Below are 21,605 nucleotides of genomic sequence, written 5' to 3'. Positions count from 1 at the left end.
TAAAACCTTAAGGAATAGATGACTGTTGGGGTTAGCTTAATGGTCTTTTAAAAAATGTTCCAGGCAATAGCAATGAACTGAACCCTCAAACTCTATGCACAGACATGTCTTTTAAAATCCTGTTTATCATCACACAAGCCATTCTCTAGCTTTTGGCTTGACAATTTAAAAATAATGCTCATACGACACTGCAAATATATGTGCCATATTATTTTTAAAGTCTTACATTTGTATTTCTTTAATAATTCACAGAACATGTTCCTGTAAACACTCCTATTGGAGACTGACTCAGCTTCTCAGGCTTTGATTTAGGGCAGGTAGTGTCCTCACAGGACTAGTAAGAAATCCTGTGTTTAAACAAACCACTTAACCAACCTATTTGAGCCTTAGTATCCTAATCTGTAAAATGGGGATAAAAATAGTACCTACCTATAAAGTAGTTAGGATGAAATGAGATTATTCATGTAAAGACTTTGGCACATAAAGAGTCCTCAAATATTAGCTGGGCGCAGTGCCTCACGCCTGTAATCATAGCACTCTGGGAGGCCGAAGTGGGCGGATTGCTCAAGGTCAGGAGTTCAACCTGAGCAAGAGCAAGACCCCGTCTCTACTATAAATAGAAAGAAATTAATTGGCCAACTAATATATATAGAAAAAATTAGCTGGGCATGGTGATGCATGCCTGTAGTCCCAGCTACTCGGGAGGCTGAGGCAGGAGGATCGCTTGAGCCCAGGAGTTTGAGGTTGCTGTGAGCTAGGTTGACGTCATGGCACTCACTCTAGCCTGGGCAACAAAGTGAGACTCTGTCTCAAAAAAAAAAAAATTTAAAAAAGAGTCCTCAAATATTAGGTATATTTCTTAAAAAATTAATGTTTTCCAACTATTCCAAGCACAAGTGTGATAGTCAAAACCGAGAGGGAGCCAAAGTTTGCAGCTGGAGTTTTGTGTCTATCATTGAATAATATGCCTCTTATAGTTGTTTTGAATGTTTTTTTTTATTCATTCTTAAGCCCATTTTAGAGAAGATGGTGCTTGGGTATGTTGAGGGACTTTTCATTATCTTAAGAGTTTTTTCTTTCCTTTATCACAAATGATGTTTTTATATGAGTTTAAAAAGAAAAAAAATCTTCTTTAGCCTAAGTAGTGAAAAAAAAAAAAACAGACACTGTCCACACATACCCTTGATCAAATCAGCTCCTTGAGCTTAAGCTGAGCGTTGAAAACTATGCAGCTGGGCGCGGTGGCTCACGCCTGTAATCCTAGCACTTTGGGAGGCCAAGGCAGGCGGATCATTTGAGCTCAGGAGTTCAAGAACAGCCTAAGTTAGAGCGAGACCCATCTCTACCAAAAATAGAAAAAACTAGCCGGGCATTGTGGCGCATGCCTGTAGTCCCAGCTACTCGGGAGGCTGAGGCAGAAGGATTGCTTGAGCCCAGGAGTTTGAGGTTGCTGTGAGCTAGGCTGACACCATGGCACTCTAGCTGGGGCAACAGTGAGACTCCTCTGTCTCAAAAAAATGAAAAGAAAAGAAAGAGGAAGCCAGTGTTCTCAGGAGCCACTTGGACGAGGCTGAACTAGGGACCTCATCTAACCAGGACAAGGAGATGTCAGGTCTCCCGTCCACTCCACCCCTCTTCCGCCCAGCTGCTCAGAATCCAAACGTCTGTACCTTTTTATGTTGATGGCTTGGCCCAGGAACCTTGAAGCAATCAGCGCTAGAATTGGCGGGCCTCTGTGGGAACACAGGAAGGGGGTGCGGGGTGGAGCCAAGGACAGACATCAAGTCTTAATGCACAGGATGCCTGTGCAGGGGCTCATCAGCTCTGAAGTGTGCTGGGCCATTTTCTGTAGTCTTCCTGTGGCCTCTTGCTCCTTTGATTTCTAGTTATTGCAGATACACCAGAGTCCCTGGAACAATGCATAGCTTTGGGAAAGCCTCTGAGGTGTCCCTCAACAAAAAAAAAGTCTGACACAATCGATCAGCCTCATCCATGCGGCCATGTGCTTAATCTGTTCATGTGCCTCGCACCTTGTCATCCACTCAGATGCTTCCCTTCCAGCTCGCTGGTTTTTTATCTCATCTCTTCATTCTCCATTTTTCCCTGTCGGTACTCAGTGTCTCAGTTGTTTCTGGTTCCCTCACTGCGTTGATGTGTGCCTGCCTGCCCAGCAGTGTCACCTAAAGGAACCTGAGTTTCAGCAATACCCCAATGTAGAAGCTCTCGCAGGGCAGTCAGCTTAGAGTGTTGTATGTCCATTCATGTCTCTGCCAGGTCCTACTTATAGTGCCTGTGGCAGTGTGGGACCCCAGCGTCATGGGCTGAGCCTGGTGGGAGGGCAGAAGCCTCGGGCCGGTGGGGAAGGGCTCCAGCTTCCGGGTCCTTTGTGGCCACCTGTGAGTTTGACCAACAAGTCACTCTCCTGCTCTAATCCTCAGTCTGTTCCCCTATAAAGGGCTGGCCGGGTGCGGTGGCTCACGCCTGTAATCCTAGCACTCTGGGAGGCCGAGGTGGGAGGATCACTCAAGGTCAGGAGTTCAAAACCAGCCTGAGCAAGAGCGAGACCCCATCTCTACTAAAAGTAGAAAGAAATTAATTGGCCAACTAAAAATATATAGAAAAAATTAGCTGGGTGTGGTGGTGCATGCCTGTAGTCCCAGCTACTCGGGAGGCTGGGGCAGAAGGATTGCTTGAGCCCAGGAGTTTGAGGTTGCTGTGAGCTAGGCTGACACCACGGCACTCTGGCCCAGGCAACAGAGTGAGACTCTTGTTTCAAAAAAAAAAAAAGATAAAGGGTTGAATCAAATGATTCCTCAAGACTTCAGGGCCCTAAAGTTTTGTCAGACCCTGCAGGAAATGACAAGGAGAGGAAATAGACCCACAAATAACACCCAAACTCCACAAGGGCTCCCCTTTTTAAAGTCTTTTAACACAGTGTCAAATTGCTTTTCAGTGAAGTTCTGCCAACTTAATTCTCCCACCAACATATATATGAGTGTTTATTTCACACGACTCTCACCAGCATTGAATGTTATGAGTGAGTTTTTTTAATTCGCTAATATGCTATGTCTTTAATTGGTATTGCTTTGATGATGAAATTGAACGTTGAATTTTGACTTTATATCACCTGTGGGAGAAAGTATCACTAAACATTGATAATGTAAGCAAGCTTAACAATATAGTAATTCTTTCTAGTTCTAGTTTTTTCCTCTGTGTCCGGGATCCAGAGATTGAATGATTTATCAAGGTCACAGTTGAGGGGGTACCTTTTGCTTCAAACTATTTCACATTTGCAGCATACTTTAAGAATAATTCATTGTTTAATGTTCTGTCTGGTAGGGGTGCTACTTAGGAAACTCTAACTTCTATGACAATATAAACTTGAAAGGAGGAAACACCTGCTCATCTTTAAATAATTTTTTAATTTAGGTTGTTACTTGGAGCCCCTTTTATTCCAAAATTAGTGGGATTTGCTGTCCTTGTACATAAATGAAACATCAGAAAGTAATGTAGGCACTCCTTTTATTCCAAAATTAGTGGGATTTGCTGTCCTTGTACATAAATAAAACATCAGAAAGTAATGCAGGCACTCCTTGGCAGCGATCCTCTGACTTAAACACCTGTTACATGTGAGTTACTGTCCAGTCGGGGACTCACCGCCTAACTTCAACATCCACAGTCCCTCTCCACCCTGCCCGAGCCCTGTTCTCACCTCCCCAGCCTGGAACCTGGAGGGCCGTCCGTCTGCCCAGGCCTGGTGAAGGTGCTGAGAAGGGGCCACATTGCAGCAAGCCACTCACGGTGGAACCCAGCACTGAGCTCTTTCCCCAAAAGGGCGTGGTACCGTTCTTGCTTCGTCCATTTCATTGGAGTGTGACCTGTTGTAGGCTGTCTCAGCAAGCTAACCCTGGCTGTTAACACGTGCTATGGAGAAGTGCCTGTCAAGTTTCAAACCTAACCCTTTTGTGAGTTGGGAGCTTGTGTGCTGCAAGGAGCTGGGCAGGCCCCCTCTCGGGCTCTCCTGCAGGCCTCCTGCCATAGCCTCATCCAGGCTGTGGACGTAAAGATCAAACTGGACAGTGGGGGCGGATGCAAGAGTATGATCTGGTTTCGAATTCTAGCTTTGCTGCTGAATGACTTCATACCTGAGATCCCAGAGTGACTGTAAAACCTAAATTCCACATTTGTGTAGGTATATGAAATCCACACACTGTAGATACATTCATAAATGCTGCAGTTTCACAGAACGTGAGATGTTCTCACAGTAGCTTTTACCAACCAGTATTTCTAAGATTTGTGTGGAATTTTTATAAGAATTGATAAATATGAACATTTCTGCTCCTAACTGTATTTGTTAGGCTATTAGGTGCACAAAGCTTTTGATTGAAAAAGTTTTGAAAAAATTTTTAAAATTAAATATGAACACATTTTGAAACAGTAGCACACATCTTTGTCCCAGCTCTTCTCCAGGGAGAACCAGCCCCTTGTCGTTAGGGAGGACGGAGGACTGAGCAGGAAGACACTTCGGAGAGCTCTCTTCCCTCACATTAGAGAAAATAGGGGTTGTTATGCCTTACGCCCAGTGGCACATCCTAGCATGCGGCCCTGAACTTCCCTTGTGCTTTTCATCTCTGAGCAATGCACTACTCAAAGCCAAGTTTAAACATTTTTGGAGACAGTGTAAGCTTTGGAGTCCAACTACTTGCATTCCATTTCTACTTGAACACTTAACTGTGTGACCATGGGCAAGTTGTTTTGCCTCTCCGATGCCTCAGTTTTCCCCTCTGTGAAATGTGGATAATGTTATCATCCACCTCAGACTGTTGTGGGATTAAATGAAACAAAAGTGCATATAGAAGACTTTGTGCCATACCAGGCATATATTGAGCACTCAGTAGATGCCACATGATATTATTAGATTTTTTTCACATTTAGTCTAAATTTAGGAGACATGTTTTAATGATGTATCTATCTATTCAGGGGTTCCACAACTTCACAGTAATGTAGAAACTTTGGAGGACTAGCAATGATGTCAATTAAAGGCTTAGAATATAGCCTGCTAAGATTGCTGAACAATTTCAATTTTATCTACATAGAAAACGTAGGTCTAAAGCGTGACTGAATGTATCATTCTTATAACAATGGCAAAATTGCATTTGACATTCAATAGTTCAGTTTTTTCTCTCTATTCCTGGAAACAGAGTCACAGGTCCTGGGCTTACATGTGATCAGGACTTTTTAGAAACAAAGAAATAGTTTAGGACCAGATTGATTATTAGTGGCAGGAATGAGTGGCTGGAGAAAGTCATGCAGGTTTCTTCCCTCGAGCCCTGTGAGGATCACAAGGTGAAGTTCATCCCCCCAGCAGGGTTGGGACATGGCTGCACCCTAATCACCTCAGACACCTTGCAGGGCCACAGCTCAGTGTAGTGCACGTGGTGAGCACCCTGGCCGCAGGCACACGGTGCCCAGGGAACACGGAAGAGGTGTCCCCAGCACGCGGGTGTAGGAAGTTTCCTGAAGGGAGATGAGCCTGAGCAGGGATGCCAGGGTGCCCAGGAGCTGGCTGGCACCTTCTTTGGGGTAGAGTCTGTTGCACCAATGGAAATGCAAACAAGGATTGCTGTGCTTTTCTTAGAGGTTATATTTCTAAGGTTTTTAAATGAGTATGTAAACAATGGGTAAGCCCAGGCAGATATCTAGTCTCTTGTTTTATGACAACACACTAAATTTTCTTTTCTTCCCCCTCTCCCAGATACTTGCTGGAGCAGGATTTCCCAGGCATGAGGATTGGTCCAGAGCCCACCACCGATTCCTTCATCGCCGTGATGTACGGAGAGACTGAGGGCAGCACCCCAGGAAATGCTTTAGTCGTGGACCCCAAAAAGCCATTTAGAAAACTTAGTCGCTTTGGAAATGCTTTCCTGAATCGGTAAGGACCAGCAAACTGCCATCTTTGGTCACATTTCTTTGGATTATTTACTTTTCTTTGAATTATTGCCAGTTAACGTGTAAAGGTTCAAAAACAGAAGAACAGAGAGTGTCTGCTCTAGAAGTCATAGAGAATATGTTCATTGTGTTCACATGTTTGAAAGACAACCATAGGAAATGATCATTTATACCTATTGTGGGTCACTTCGGAAGGCAGAGCTAAGACCCGGGATTGGACATTATAAGGCGACATAGTATATGGAACAAATTTATAATAATATGAGCTGCACAGAGATAGATCAGGTTGCCTCGTAAGGTAGGGAACTCCCCGTCACCAGCAGGGCTAGACAGCCACCTCTCAGGCATAGTGTGCCGGGGTCTCCTGCAGTCAGAGAGCATGGCTCCCACAGAGTCACCTGACACTCATGTTTTGTCTGCCGTCTCCAGGACAGGTCACCTCCCCTCCCTGGCTGTCCTTTTCTTCTCACTCCCCTGCCTCGAGCTGCTTCCTGATTCATTAGAGCAGGGCAGGAGGGAAATAGAGTCAAAACACAAAAAGTAGATTTTATGACATATCATTGTTTATAGATGTAAAGTTGTGGGGTTCCTGCAGTTCTGTCTTCATTGGAGGTGTGTTTTATTTGTGCTACCCCCATAACCTTTCATCAGAGTTCCCAGTGACACTGAGGGGCACTAGGGGGACGAGCCAGCCAGTGCTCCTAGATGCTGCTCTGCCCTTTCTGACACCATCTGCTGTTCTTGCTTCCCTCCCCCTCTTCCTCTTTGCTACTCCCAGCCTTTTTTTCTTTTTCTAACTCTTTTCTCTTCTTCCCTATCACCGCCCTCCCCAGTTTCCCTCTTGCAGTCTAGCTTTAGAGGGCTTGTTTGGGGACTAGGTTGTAGGAGGTGCAGGGCTAGGGTGGAGTCATTCGGGTCTCTTTAGGGAGAGGAAGTAGGATTAGAGCTTACAGACAACAGGAGAGTTGAACTGTACTTCTCCTTTCTAGATGTTCTTAAAAATAGGAGCAGACCCTCCCAGCCGACTGTTGTCCTCCCAGAGGCTGAGGCAACTCCTTGCACAACTCCAGGGGCACCCTTCACGTGGACTATGGAACGAACGGTGTGCCAGGTGCTGTGCTCTGGCTCTGCCAAGGGCAGCCCAGGCAACTCCACAGGTGCCTTCTTTGACAAACTGAACTGTCTAAGGATCTGAACTCTCCTTTAAGGGCTTGTTTTGTGCTCCTATTGCAAATCAAAGAAAGTGGTAGCCGGGGAACTTGGCGGATGATATAGATGGAATCAGAGAGAAGTTCCCTCTTGTTACTGGTGGTGATTTGCAGGTCACTGTCCAGATGATTCTTTCCAGGATTCTCTTCTCTAGGAATTTACTCCTTCACCCCAGAGCAGCCTCAGTGGGCACCAGAGGATCCCTGTGGGAGAAGTAGAGGTTGAGCCCTGGGTAGGGGAAGCCCAGAGGTTCAACCTTCTGGGTCTCTCAGGACAGAGTGGACCAGAGTTCAGGGGAAGTGGACAAGAAGTTTCCCCATCAGAGCTGCCCTGGAAGGTTCTGGAGGAAGGTTCCTGGGAAGTGCAGGGCACAGGCTCCATCTCCCGGGGAAGCTGCTCTGGAATCCTGTCATTTCATCACCGCTGCCCTTTGAAAGGCTTTCAGAAAGAAAGAAGCTGCCACTTTTTTCAAATTCCCATTTTGTGAAGTCCATATTCACAAGGAACAAACCAGGAAGAGGGGTTATTGGCTTGTCTTATTTTGGCAGATGATTTACTTTCCTAACAAAAATGTTTTGCAAATCCCAAACATACAACAAATGAGTATGGAAAAGAAGTATCTAGGAAAGATTTTCAATAGCAAGGCTCAAATGTCACATTCTAAAAGTTGCTGGAGTAATCCATGCATCATATAATCAAGTGTTCATTGAATTCAGAATAAGACATAGAAAAATGATAGCAGATAATTATATGCCATTTATTATGTGTCAGGTCCTGCCCCAAACTTGTATGTTAGTTTTAAATGCTCACAGAAGCCCTGTGTCATGGCTGCTACTGTTATCCCCAATGTAGAGAGGAAGAATGAGGCATAGAAAGGTTAATTTAACGTCCGCCGGGTCACTCTGCTAAGTGGCAGTGCTGGGAATGTCTGCAGAGTCCTGCTCCTGAGCCACCAAGTGGTGTCAAGTTTGAACTAAGGCTCATTGCCTGACACTCCTATTTAACTTTTAAGGCCGTCTCCAATACAACCCTCCAACAATGTCGATGAAAATGATAGTGATCATTTACATAATTTCTTATACACTGTTAAGAAAACAGACAATATTGTGGCAATTTACAGATAAAAAAACTGAAAGCGAAGAAGTGACTTGCTCCAGAGGAGGCCGTTAGGAAGACTCAGACAGGATTAGAATCCCCATTTCCCCTTCCCTCCTGTCTCCCACCCTGTGCCTCCGAGGGGGATCAGCAAAGAGGCATCTCTGTCCTAGCCTTCCTGGTTTGGTGCGCATGTCAGGCTTGCGTGTAAGGGCTGTGCCTCACATAAGCTCGTAGCTACTTCAGAGACAGCCTGATTAAGTAGTGTCCCCAGGACAGTGCTGCGGCTTCACAAGGAGGGTCAGTCCGTGCTGGTGCTCAAAGGTGTGTGTGTGATTACCGCACGCTTCTGGGAACATCAGCAGGCTGGCCCTAAAGGCAAACCTCTTTTTTACACAGTATGCTTTCCTGGGAACTGGGTCAAAATATGACACTTAAAAGGAAAGAAATTGGCTGTTGTTGTGGAGAACCTTCTGCCCCAGGCAGCCACACCCACATCTCCCCTGGGACAGGTCATCGTTACCTGGCCTTCTCCTTAATGGGTGTTGGCTTGGACACCTGCCCCAGGGGCTTCTTTAAAAGAATTACTTCCTAAAGTAGTGCCTGGTGATACCTGGGAGGTGACACCACCCTCTAGCTTTAAGCAAACCACTAGAGCCTGAGTCTTACTAATCTCCAAGGCCAGTTTCTAAGACCAGTGGCCCCCAACCTTTTTGGCACCAGGGGCTGGTTTCACGGAAGACAGTTTTTCCATGGATGGGGTTGGGGTGGGGAGGCGGAGCTCAGGTGGTGACGCAAGCGATGGGGAGAGGCTGTAAATACAGATGAAGCTTCCCTCGCTTGCCGCTCACTTCCTGCTGGGTGGCCCGCAGGTTCCTAAATGATCATGGAAGATCATTTTTCCGTGGAGGGGGAGGAGGAGTTGGCAGAGCTCTGCGACCTAGTCCTCAGCCCTGGGGTTAGGGACCACAGTCTAAGACAATGTTAGGGGTCTATGGTACATTTCTGAGAAATGAAGATAAATTCCCAAAAAGGCAGATTAGAATTAGAAAAATTGCACGATAAAAAGAGTCTAGTCTAGAACCAAGACGGTTCTATGGAACGACTTCAATGGCACATTGAAGCCTCAGCACACTGCTCTGTACTGGAAGGTATTCCGCAGGTGGCCTGTCTGGGAGCCGCTCCATGGGAGCCCCAAGGGGGGGGGACATTGACACCCCAAAGTGTGTGCTCAGGAGGCAGGTGGCACCTCACCGAGGAGATGGACACAACCAACAGTGTCCTCTGAGGGACCAGGGTATTTGGGTCAACTCGAGAAGTTTCCTGGATTAAGATCTGATGTTTCCCCCTGCAGTCTGCTTTTGAGTGGGATGTTATGTGTTTCCTCAGTATACTTTTCTGAAAATGGTAGTATTTTTTAAAAATTCAGTAGCTACAGACATTGTTTTTAGTTTAGAATGTAAGTATACTTTTAAATTGTTGTCTTCCATAGAAGAAATTCTTAATCTCATTTACTTCTTAATTGCCTCTATTTGAAAAATAACCATAAAAATTAAAATTTTGAAACTTCCTCATGTGCTGAAGGAATCTGAACAATCCTTCCAGTGCTCTGTCATTTCAGCCAGGCCTGACAGTGGAGAGGGTAATGATAAACTACTGTCTTATGTCCATAGGACGATCCAGCCATCAAGAAATGCACAGGGAATTTGCAGACTTATGCTCCATTTGTAATCTCTGTGTTTGTAATTAAATGGGGCTTCATGCAATATAGCTTTGTTTTTGAGACAGGTACTCACTCCATCACCCTGGCTAGAATGCAGTGCCATCATAGCTCACTTCAGCCTTAAACTCCTGGGCTCAAATGATCCTCCTGCCTCCTGCTCCCTGCCCTGACCCCACACACCCCTGGGTACAGAGCCAGCCGCACAAGGAAGGGCCTTTAGTGAAAAGTTAGATGGCTTTTCTAACTTTTGGCTATGGCATATCACTCCTTATTTTAGGATGTTGCATGTGATAAAGGTACACAACAGTGGTTAACATCCCAGCCTCGCCACCACTTGTCAACCAAGGGGCTTGGCAAGTGATGACATGTGACCCCTCTGTGCCCTCATCTGCTCCTTTGTAAGACGCAGGCTCACAGCCCTACCACTAAGGTCACCGAGGGATGGAGTTAATGTGCACAGGAAGTGCTTAGGACAGTGCCTGGCACATAGTACAAGCTCAGGAAATATTTGTGCTATTTTATTATTATTGTAACTACTACCGATATCACTGTTTTGTTGAGAAATCAAAATCAGTATTAAGGTGCTCTCAGGTTCTTTTAAAAGTCTAATTTTTAAATTAGATCATTTAAATTTGATCATTGAATTGGAATTTTAGTGTTTGGGGCAATTTTAAGTAGCCTACCTGCCACTCCTCATTTCCCTGTGTGGCAGGGCTCCCAGCAACTTGCCTGAGACCCTCCAGCCTGTGTTGTCACTCTGCCCACACTCCTCTCTGCTACCCCAACCCTTCCTTACATGTGGAGATTATGCAGAGTTGGGGCCAGCACAGGATCTTGGGCGCTCCCTCCCCTTCCTTTACTTTAGAAAAGAACATCGATCAGGTCAGCCCCGGGTGGGGAGATAATCATAAAAGCTGTGTGAGGCTCCGGGTTCTAACCAGCACACGTGTGCATATTTAGTGTGAAATGTAGACAGCAGGACACCATACACCTTGTGTATGTGCAGTCACTCCGGGAAGGGGCAGGAGCTCTGTCTTGGGACGGCATATCTGTGCTTGGAACCGTTTCAGCAGAAACGCACGGTCGGGCTGGCCTGACCTGAGGCCGACTATGACAAACGCACAAATAACCTTGCTGTGCACCTTCCTTCTCAACACAGAAAGCTCAGACACGATCACTGGAACAGCATTAGGGTTTTTTTCTGACTCCAGTGTAACTTTTGAGAACGAATCTGTATGGAGCTCTGACCTCACGGTGTGAGCTGTGGCACCGCGAGGGCCGAATGCTTGCTGTGTCTGTGTTCTCTTGGCCACCCCACCCCTGGGCGCTTTTTTCCGTGGAGGGGAGTCCAGCTCTGCACACACAACCCCAGCCACCCGCTCTCATGGTGCCCCCTGGAGAGTGTTACCCCCTTCCCCCTCCCCTCCCTGCCCCCAGCAGTTCTTGGCCCCTCACTTTGCTGCCTTGTGTGTGGTATGGTGACACCAGCCCCCCCCATTGCGTATGTCTTTGTGGCTGACACGTGTGGCCTCTGCTGTTGTGTTGGGGGCCTGGGAGCTCTTGAAAGGCTGTCGCTTTACACTCAGGGAGGGAACGGTGCGTAAATTTTGAACCCCTCTGTTAGCCTTACCCTACAATCTAGGGGTTTTGTGTTTTGGAAAAATGGATATTGAGTGCAAGCTTGTGGTTTTGGAAAAGGTCAGCCTCTCCATAGCAGCAGTTTGTGCAGAGCAGTTTCACATAGGTGCGACTCGGTCAGCACTGTGCCGAATGCCGCAGCCCTCTGATGGAAAGGATGGCCCGTGCTAAGAAACTAAATCATCACAGACAAGCAGCGTGGTCCAGCACAGATGGGCTCAGAATTCTGTTCCTGCCCCAGTGTTAGAGATTTGAATAATGGCTTTTTTCCCTCTGTGAACTCGCAGAGAGTGCTAGGGGATCCCTGTGTGCTTTATTCTCACAAATCTGCTCTCCTACTGTTGGGCGGTGAGCTTGTTTAAAGGTTGGGGTGCAGGAAGGGTAGGAGACACGCAGAAACAGGGGGCTTCTCTTCAATTACCTTGACACTTATTTTTAACATTATGAGATTTTTAACCATATGGGTTGAGTGCTACCCACTGACATCAGAAATAATCAGATTACAATCTCCAGCCAGCTGGGCATCAGCAATGAGACCTCAAGATGCCACAGCTGCTTTGTACTTCAACTTTTCCATCTGCAAAAGGACCACAGTATCTTTTCCTACATCTTCTAGGGCTGATTTGAAAATATAGGAAAGAATGTGTGAAAAACTTGTCCTGAGCCCCTCCAAAGACACTTATTTTGAACTGTCAGTAATGGCATCTCTTGCTCAGGGCTGCCCTCCCTGCATGGGGCTGTGCTGGCTGTGTGTGCCGAGGAGGCTGGGCTGGCCTCGCGTCCTGCATTCCCCGCATACTTACTTTCTGAGTCATGCCCACCACGTCCACTGAGTGGAAGAATTGAGCTTTTAGCTTTCTGCCCACACAGATACAGCAGTCAGCCATTTGTGACACAGGAACAGGGGAGACACCCTTCAGTGTCTGCCTTAAAACACACACAGTGCCTGACAAAGATCCAGCGTAGGCTCTGTTGTCTGGGTGGAGGAATAACAAACACTTCCTACTGACACTTGTGGAGTTTTCTACAGTATGAAAGCTAAAAAGGACATGGCCAGAGTCTGGTCTAGGCACCTCCGTCTTCACATGAGGAAACTGAGGCCCAGGAGTGGAGGAGGGAGTGATCCTATCCAGGGTCCCACAGCAAATTATTGGTAAAGCCCTGGCAGACCCTGAATCCGGGTCTGCTGACCCATAGGCTGGAGTTTTCCTCCCACACTGCTCTGCATCCACAGGATGATGCCAGGGCGGCTGAGTGGGACCGTGGCAGGAGGACCAGGGCCTGAGGGAGGAGATGGTATCAGGCAAGTGAGGGACAGACGACTTCATTCTGCATCTGTAATCGCTGTCGATCTCCTTCAGTCCCCCACTTTACAGATGACATCAGTAAGCCCAGAGAGGCCAAGGAACCCCACAATTAGAGCGCTCTGTGGTGCCAGGTTCTGACCCAGCTTCCCTGCGTCTCTTCCAGATTCATGTGCTCCCAGCTGCCCAATCAGGTCCTGAAGAGCATCAGCATCATCGACAGCCCCGGCATCCTCTCCGGGGAGAAGCAGCGCATCAGCCGAGGTCAGTGCGCGTCCCCACCCCTCACCACGTGCTGCATGAGGCCCTCTCTGTTGTGAGCAGAGGATTTCTGTCCCTATCATACTCCATCCGTCCTCCAGGACAGGGGTGGCCCCGGGAAGCCCACAGCATCCCTGGGCAGCCAAAGGGCCCCAAGAAAGAACCAAGCGGTCATAGCATCAAAGTTTCTGCCATTTCTACTGAGAACTTTCTGGAGTCTTAGCAATAACCTCTAATTCCCTTGAACACTGCCACCTACTGCTTGTTTGTACCTCAGATAAATCTTCAGAGAGTGAGAGGGGAAATACTCCTTGCTAGCTATTCACTCCAACACTTGTGACGGAAGATAAGGGGGGTGAGCTGGTCAAGGAAGGAGGAGAGCCCTCCGCTGCCTCCTCCCTCCACGCTGCACTCGTCCACCCAGCACGGCTCGGCGGGGTCTCCGTGGTGGCAGGCTCTGGGGATGCAGCGGAAGCCTGGGCAGAAGGGCGCAGCTTCTGCCCTCGCTGGGCCTGTGTCCCATGAGGAAGGCAGACGTGAATCATGCTGTCATAAGAATAAATGGTTTGAGATGAGAACTGGGATAAGCACGAGGCACCGACCTGGCCTGGCCTGGCCTCGGGGCATTGGGAGAGGCTCCCAGAGGACGCGACACTGGAACTAGGATCTGAAGGAGGAGTAGGAATTGTCTAAGGGAAGCTCCGGAGCTGGTAGAGACTGTAAGGCATCATAGATCTGCGAAGAATAGAAGTTGCTTGTAACAAACAATGACATCTGGGCTTCTGCAGCCTTCAGAAGGCAAGGCCGAGGGAACATTTGTTTCTAGGCTGTGCATTGTGGTTTAAACACATGGGTTGTCAGGGCAGACCAGAGAGGAAACGCCTGACCAGGAGGGTGTGAGGGTGGGGTCCTGCTGTCCCAGGCAAGTCATGTAATCCCCTCGCCTGGCCCTTGAAGCAAAGGACAGTTCCTCAAGGCTCTGCTGGGAGGGAGGAGGTGGAGCAGATGAATTGCCGCTGTCACTTCTCTCAAACCCCTCCAACAGCAAGCCCGCAGAACAGCAGGTCAGTAAAACCGTGCTGGGAAGTGTGGGCGTGCTGGAGTCGAGCAGTGGCCTATCTGGAGTCATGGACACGTGTTATAGCCATGCAGCAAACTCCCCACAGCTCATGAAGCAGAAGTACACTTGCACAGGCCACACAAGGGGTCTGTGACAGGGGTACAGAAAGGGCTTCCAAGGCCAGTAAACCCTCCTTTCTCATGGCATTTCAGACACGTCAACTCTGCTTGCCTCTGTGGACCTGCAAACGGAGAGCTCAGGGTCCGCCCAGCTGCCCTGTGCTGTTTAGTCGGGAACTTGCAGCTGTAAAGGGCTGATGCTGCCGTTAGGCCCCCAGAGGCTTCCAGGAACCTTGTAATTGTGGGGGAAAACAGGTTAATACCATTCTTCTCTCATAAATATCTTTGTTGGTTTTCTTTTCCTTTTCCCTTTCCTTTTCTTAACTTTTCTTTGGACAGAGTCTCATTCTGTTGCCCCAGCTAGAGTGCCGTGGCGTCAGCCTAGCTCACAGCAACCTCAAACTCCTGGGCTCAAGCAATCCTCCTGCCTCAGCCTCCCAAACAGCTGGGACTACAGGCATGCGCCACCATGTCCGGCTAATTTTTTCTATATATTTTTAGTTGTCTAGTTAATTTCTATTTTTTTGGTAGAGATGGGGTCTTGCTCTTGCTCAGGCTGGTCTTGAACGCCTGAGCTCAAATGATCCGCCCACCTCAGCCTCCCAGAGTGCTAGGATTACAGGCACGAGCCACTGCACTCGGCCTTTATTTTCTGTTATTAAAGTAATAGATGTTTGTTGTAAAGGATTCAAACAATGAATAAGAGTGTAAAAAAATCTTCTTGCTGTCACAGATAACAATTATTAATGGTTTTCTCTGGCTCCTTAAAGATATGTTGCATATATAAACATTTTTAACAGAATTGTGATTATCAAGCACATTTTCTACAACCTGATATTTCTTGGTAGCAGTGTGTCTTGGACATCATTCCGTGCCAGTATAATTCAGATTATTTCATTCCTTTTAATAGCTGCTTGGGTTCCATTAAAGGGATGTAATATAATTTATTTTTCTAATTTGTGGATATCAAGATTGTCAATAATTTTTTACTCTGACAAATGGTCATCTTTTTACTACAGATGGTCATCTTTTTGTGTGTATCTTTATATCTCAGTGCCAATAGATTTTTTTTTTTTTAAGAGCCAGTTTAGGACCATTAACTTGGCCCCAGAACAGTTGCTCTGCAGATATGTTTTAACAGGAAAATAAAGCAAGTCCATGTTCCATAGCTTTCCTGAGCTGCCCATATTTCACTACTTCTACATATCCGACTGAAGTATACTAGAGAAATATGTGGTCCTGGTAAATCTTTCTTTTTATCTCTTAAATGTTAAGACCTCTAGATTTTGGCTTCCATCATATCCATGCTTTGTCATTGGTAGGTTCTGGTCAAGTCTGATCATCCATATTCCTCAGCGTTTCTCCTTTGCTTGGTAGTTATAAGTCTCTCGGACTGTAGCTCCTACACATTAGTGTCAAAGCACACCATAATGCTCCCAGGATGCTTTGAAGATCAGTTCTTTTTAGCACTTACAATATAACCTGACTCATATCCTGGTCTGACTTACTGTGGCTTGTACTTACTCACATCCTATGCACAGGAATTGCACATATGATTCCAGCCAGTCAGCTGGTCCCTGCCACTCCAACAGACATAGGAAAAGGTGGGGAAGGGCCCAGAGGCACAGTGACAGCATCTCGGACTACAGCCAGGTTCCCAAGCCTTGGTGCCGCATGGTATTAGGGGCACAGTTTGCAGTGGGAGTCACTCAGCTGACATCTTCAACACATTAACCCCAAAGAATATGTAGTGCTTCAAAGCAGCTTCAGCTTCAACTATTGCAAACAGTGCAGCATTCTCACACATGCTTATACTTATATCTGTCCCTCCAGCTTTGTAAGATCACATCCCCACCTTTGCCAGCGATTAATGTCAACATTGGATAATAGAGTGGGTACAAATTGTGACCTGTAAGACACTTAAAGCATCCCCCATTGACTTTATTGGTAGGTCTTTGCCCGCCATACAGGTGTTATACATGGGAAGGATGGAAAGTGGGCACTGATGGCCATGTTCCACTGCCCTTCCCTTCTCCTTCATGCAGTTGATGGATTAACCCTCTACAAGCTGAGTAACTGATCTCATCCAGGAGGTCCCTTTTATACATTTAAAGACTTTGTTGAAGTGTGCATTGATAACAGCCACTGTGTACTGAGCCCTTGAGTCTGTGCTAATTGTTTAGGATTTATTATCTAATTTAAACCTAAACATAGTCATGAGCAGACAGAAGCCAAGAAGATCATCACTCCTCCAGGAAAGCTGCTGGATAGGTGAGGGACCAAGCTCAACGTCTAGGGAATAAGCAGAGGCCACCTTGTTAAAAGGTGCCACATCTGCAGAACAGCCCCAGAGGAGTGACTACTCCCAGTGGCAGCAGAAGGCTAAAGGTGTGTGGGAACTCTTCCATCCTGTAGCATGCCAGAAGACTGTAAGCCCTGGGCTGAGAGCTTAAGGGGAAGAGGTGGGTGATGGCTGCTGAGCGCCCCCAGGAAGACCCACTGCCTACACCAAACCCAGTGTTCTCACCCTCAGCTTGGGACAAGGACACAGCAGATGCGGCAGGTCAGCATTGTGCAACTTTGCTGGCAGTCAAACGAGAAGGTGGGCCCTGCACTGGGGAGTGCCTGCCATCACCACAGGCAGCCCTCGAGCACATTGCCCATGGCCTGAGAGCTTTGAAGCCAGGTGGCCTGATGCCCCGAGAGGATCTGTCCCCAGGAAGGAGTCAAGATGCCTTAGTGAAGAACACACAACTGGGGACTCAGAAACCTGGGTCTCGGTCACAAAATTCTCCTTCCCAGTGGCTCCATTCTTATTTGTTAATTCTCCCTCTCATTAAATTGTAAGCCTGGTTCCGTTTTACTCTGTGCTGGGTAGAGGGCAAGTGTGATCACAGGAGGACATGGGAGTTTCATAGCCATTCCTCCTCTCTAGGCCAGTCACTAGGTGACAAAGAGAAACACTTAACATTTCTCCATGTTACACGGTCTCATTACAAACATGATAGTTCATATTGGATTGTGTTGGGTTTGAGACATGGTCTAACTCTGTCACCTGGGCTAGAGTGCAGTGGCGACATCATAGCTCACTGCAACCCCAAACTCCTGGGCTCATGCGATCCTCCCGCGTCAACCTCTCAATTAGGTAGGACCACAGGCACACACCACGATGCCCAGCTAGATTTTTCTATTTTTTTGTAGAGATAGAATCTTGCTCCTGCTCAGGCTGGTCTCGAACTCCTGGCCTCAAGCAATCCTCCTGCCTCAGCCTCCCAGAGTGCTAGGATTACAGGCATGAGCCACAAACCCACTCTTATGTTAGAAATGGCCTTTACCAATTAGAATATGTTTTAGCACAACTGTCTCATCAGCAGGATCTTAACAGTGACCCTAGAAGTCAGGACTTGTGCCCCTTGCCTCCCTGCCTGATGTTGGAGGTCCCCGAGCTCCTGAGTAAAACGAGTGTGCACAGTCAGCATCCTGGGGGTGTAAACGTCATCCACATCCCCTGGGTAGGATCTATAGGAATGAAACCCATGAAAGGTAATTGACTTTGGAGCAATTTTTAGTATGTTACTCCATATGGAAGCTCTTTACCCTTCAAATGTTCTTCGGTTTAATTATAGTCAGCAGAAAATCTTTAGGAACAAAAGATTAAGTTTAGTTATTAAACTGTACCTTTCCTAGCTGGCATAAAGGGTTGAATTTTCATAGGGTAGAGATAACAATGTTCTGATATATTTATAGTGATCATTTTATTCCGATCAAGTAATGGCTACCTAAGAGTCCCACAAACTTCTACATATCTTTCTTGCATTTTAGTAGCCAGTGAAAGAATGTTTAGAGTCTTAAGATTTTCTCAATTATTTTATTGAAGTGGGTAGGTAAAATCTGAGTTGGTTTACTGTTCAGAACATCCTTTGTCCCTGATGACAGCAGCCAGGTTTTGGACTCCACGTAATAAGAAAATTAGGTACATTTATCCACATGTATGTCCTTAATTTTCATTCCTAATTTCCCATTATTCTGGCTTCTGAACTGTTTCCTAGAATACCCTTTATGCCATGCTGAACCTAAACATCATCTAGGATTTATTTCTGGATCTGGCATGAACACTAGTGTGTTCCCAGCTCCTTAGTACAGACCTCTGGGTTCTGGCTTCAATCATAACACGCTGTCTTAACAGGGAGAGCACTTCAAAAAATTATAATGTGGCAGCCGGTGTACTTGTCTATCTTTTTAGCACAATGGCATTTTGAAAGTGCTATTTTGACCGCAGCTTATTCCTGTGGTTTCCTGAGAATAGGAGGTTTTGTGTCGCCTTCAATAGATTTGATTTTGGTGATAAGAATAGTATAATTTTTCCCTTTTAAAATTTTAAATAACTCTAGAAGAAGAAAAAAAAACTCTTGATCTGAATTTTCCAACGCACCTACTTATTTTCCCAGGAACAACAGCTTGTCAGATGAAAACTTGAGAGTGTCTTTTCCTGATATATATAAGCCCTTGTCTGTTAATCCCAGCCTATTTGTTATAAGCCAATGAAGGGAACGGAGAAGATGATGAAAAATAAAAAGACAGAAAATGTCCTGCTAGGAAAAGCAATAGGCAATAATAGTGCATGAAACAGGCAGGATCTAACTGCACTTCAAATAATGTAACAGACAGCAACAGGAGCTTCAGAATCACTTATTATCATTTTAACATTTACATGCAAATATAGTTAAGTCCTCCTAGATTTGGCAATGTCAAGGAAAGCCCTCAAGAACAAAAAAGGCACCGAATGCTGGCAGGTAACCATTCAAAGGCTGTTTCAAGGGTCTTCCAACACAGCTAAGGTGCTCAAACATAATACAGGTTGAACATCCCTAATCTGAAAATTCAAAATCCAAAGTGTTCCAAATTCCAAAATCTTCTGAGGGCCAATGTGATGCCACAAGTGGAAAATTCCACATCTGACCTCATGTGATGGGTCATAGTCAAAACAAAGTCAAAACTTTGTCTTAAAATTATTTAAAATATTATACAAAATTACGTTCAGGCTATGTGTATAAGGAGTATATGAAACATAAATAAGTTTTGTGTTTAGACATGGGTCCCATTCCCAAGATACCTCATATTGTATATCCAGATATTCCAAAATCATAAAAAATTTGAAATCCAAAACACTTCTGGCCCCGAGCATTTCAGATAAGGGAATCTCAACCTGTGTCACAAAAGAATTGACAAAGCTAAGAAACACAGCTTGGAAATCCAAGCTGTGATTAACAAGGGTGCAGAAAAAACAAAATAGGAAAGGCGCAAACAGACCACAATCAGGGAAGTACAAAAGCATCTACTTGACAAGTTTTTTGACTTGAAAGACAAAAGACCGGATTTTGAAGGCTGCCCAGGAAAGCAGAGAGAACATTTAGAGATGTCCCGATAAGAGTGACTTCCCCTCTCAGGCTTTGGTAACGAGAAGGCTTTGAGAGGAAAACACACACATACGCCAAAAGGAATGAGTCTTTTTTCCTAAAAAACCGGGAACTCTCGATTCTATCCCGTTGATCTATACGTCTGTCCTTACAGAGGGCTCTTCTTGATCAGAGCCTGACAGATAGATGGGTGTCGTGAGCCAGGGTGAGGACAAAGTGAGGTGATGATGCAAAGTTCCTACCGCAGCATCTGGCTGGTGTGGAGTCAAGGGGAGAGGTCATCGTGGCTGCCCCTATAATCGTTCCTCTTCTAGGCAGCAGAAAGAGAGCATGCAAAAACAAAGACAAGTGTGAGCTCCGGGCCCTTTGGAAGACGGGGGGCTGTGCGTGTGGTTGGAACATGGGTCCGTGGCAGGGACACACGTGGCAGGAGACTGGACTTTGTCGTGAAGGCTGCATGGACTGCTGAGGGGTAGGAGGTACGGGATGACATGGAGCATTCTGTGGAATAGAACATGTGTCCACGGGCTCAAGGCATGAAGCCATTTTCCTATGCAGAGTTCGTGTTCAGTGACCTGTCCCTGAGCTTTGTTTTGGTTTGCCAGCAACAGAAAAGTGTCCATCTCCGGAGGCTTGGGCCGATGACCGGTGCGTGGCAGATCCTGTTTTCTAGCCAACGCTGAGGCCCACTGCGGTTGGGCTGTGAGGCACTGGACGCCACTCGCCACTTGGGGCTTGAGCAGGAAATCCTGATTTCTTTTTTGTTTCAGGGAAGTTTGCTGACAAATGCATTCATGGCCCCTTTTCCGCCGGTGCCACGGGAAATTCCACACCACGAGTGCTGCTGCTTCTGGCCCTGGTGTGAGCACATCATCCCATGACTCAGAAGGGCATTTGCCAGGCCCTGGCAGCTAGTCGTAGTTTTTTATTAATATTTTAATTGCATAATTGATCATGAGGAAGACTGCTTTTGCCCAAACTTAAAACCTAGACTTTTCAATGGAAAACAAAAAAAATTTTTTTTTGATGGGGAGAAAGGTACTTCACTTACTTTGCATATGGAGCAGCTCATGATCATGAAGCATTTCACAGGCCATTTCATAGACATTAGAATACAGAGATTAACCAGAGGAAAAACGTTTACTGCTTACTCTTTTAAGTAACGACAGCAGCTACTACTTACATAGTGCTTTGTTAAATGTTTTCTGTACATTATTAACTCATTTGCACCTCACAATAGCTCTATGAGGTAGGAACAGTTATCCCATTTTATAGAAGAGAATACAGGCACAGAGACGTTAAGTACTTCTCCCACAGTCACACAGCAAGTGTGGTAGCTAGTCTCAAAAGATGCCACCTCCTCCCACCACATCATGACCCATGCCTCCCAATATTCATGCCCTGTGCAGTCTTCTCTCCTTGAATCTGAGCTGACCCTCTAACTCACTTTTTGATCAGCAGAATTCAGCAGACATGATCCTTCATGACTTCCCAAGTACCGTGCAGGTTCTGTCCAAATCTCTTCAAATGCTCATTCTGGGGCAAGCCGACCACCATCTAAAAAGTCCAACTACCCCAAGACCACCATACTGTGAGGGAAGCCCAAGCTAGTCACATGGAGAGGCCAGGTGGCTCAGGTTGCCTCCAGCTGTTCGGCTGGCCCAGTTGGGATGTGAGTGAAGAAGCCATCATAGAAGCAGCTCAGTGGCGCTGTCAGGAGACTCCAGCTTCAGCTGCCATCCGATTATCACCTTAGGACAGACCCCACATGAGAACCACCCACCTGAGCCCAGTCAACCCTCAGAACCACCAGAGAAAATAGAAGTTATT

The 21,605-nt window shown here is 46.4% G+C and overlaps 1 protein-coding gene across 2 annotated transcripts in view; it reads left to right on the top strand.

The window, feature by feature from the left end:
- The window catches only part of EHD4 (EH domain containing 4), a 73,113-nt gene that overhangs the window by 12,459 nt on the left and 39,049 nt on the right, over positions 1 to 21,605 (top strand). For both annotated transcript variants that reach the window (XR_012919762.1, XM_012766505.2), the window contains exons 2-3: positions 5,756 to 5,932; positions 13,085 to 13,182. Coding sequence is in view for 1 of the 2 variants with exons in the window: in XM_012766505.2 (XP_012621959.1) it covers positions 5,756 to 5,932; positions 13,085 to 13,182 (275 nt within the window). In the remaining variant the exon portion in view is untranslated. The remainder of the gene's footprint in view (positions 1 to 5,755; positions 5,933 to 13,084; positions 13,183 to 21,605) is intronic.

Source organism: Microcebus murinus, chromosome 6 (genome assembly GCF_040939455.1).
Source record: "Microcebus murinus isolate Inina chromosome 6, M.murinus_Inina_mat1.0, whole genome shotgun sequence".
In the NCBI taxonomy this organism is placed as follows: domain Eukaryota; kingdom Metazoa; phylum Chordata; class Mammalia; order Primates; family Cheirogaleidae; genus Microcebus; species Microcebus murinus.
Note: the sequence above shows the minus strand (reverse complement) of the source record. Positions and strands in the feature narration are given on the sequence as shown.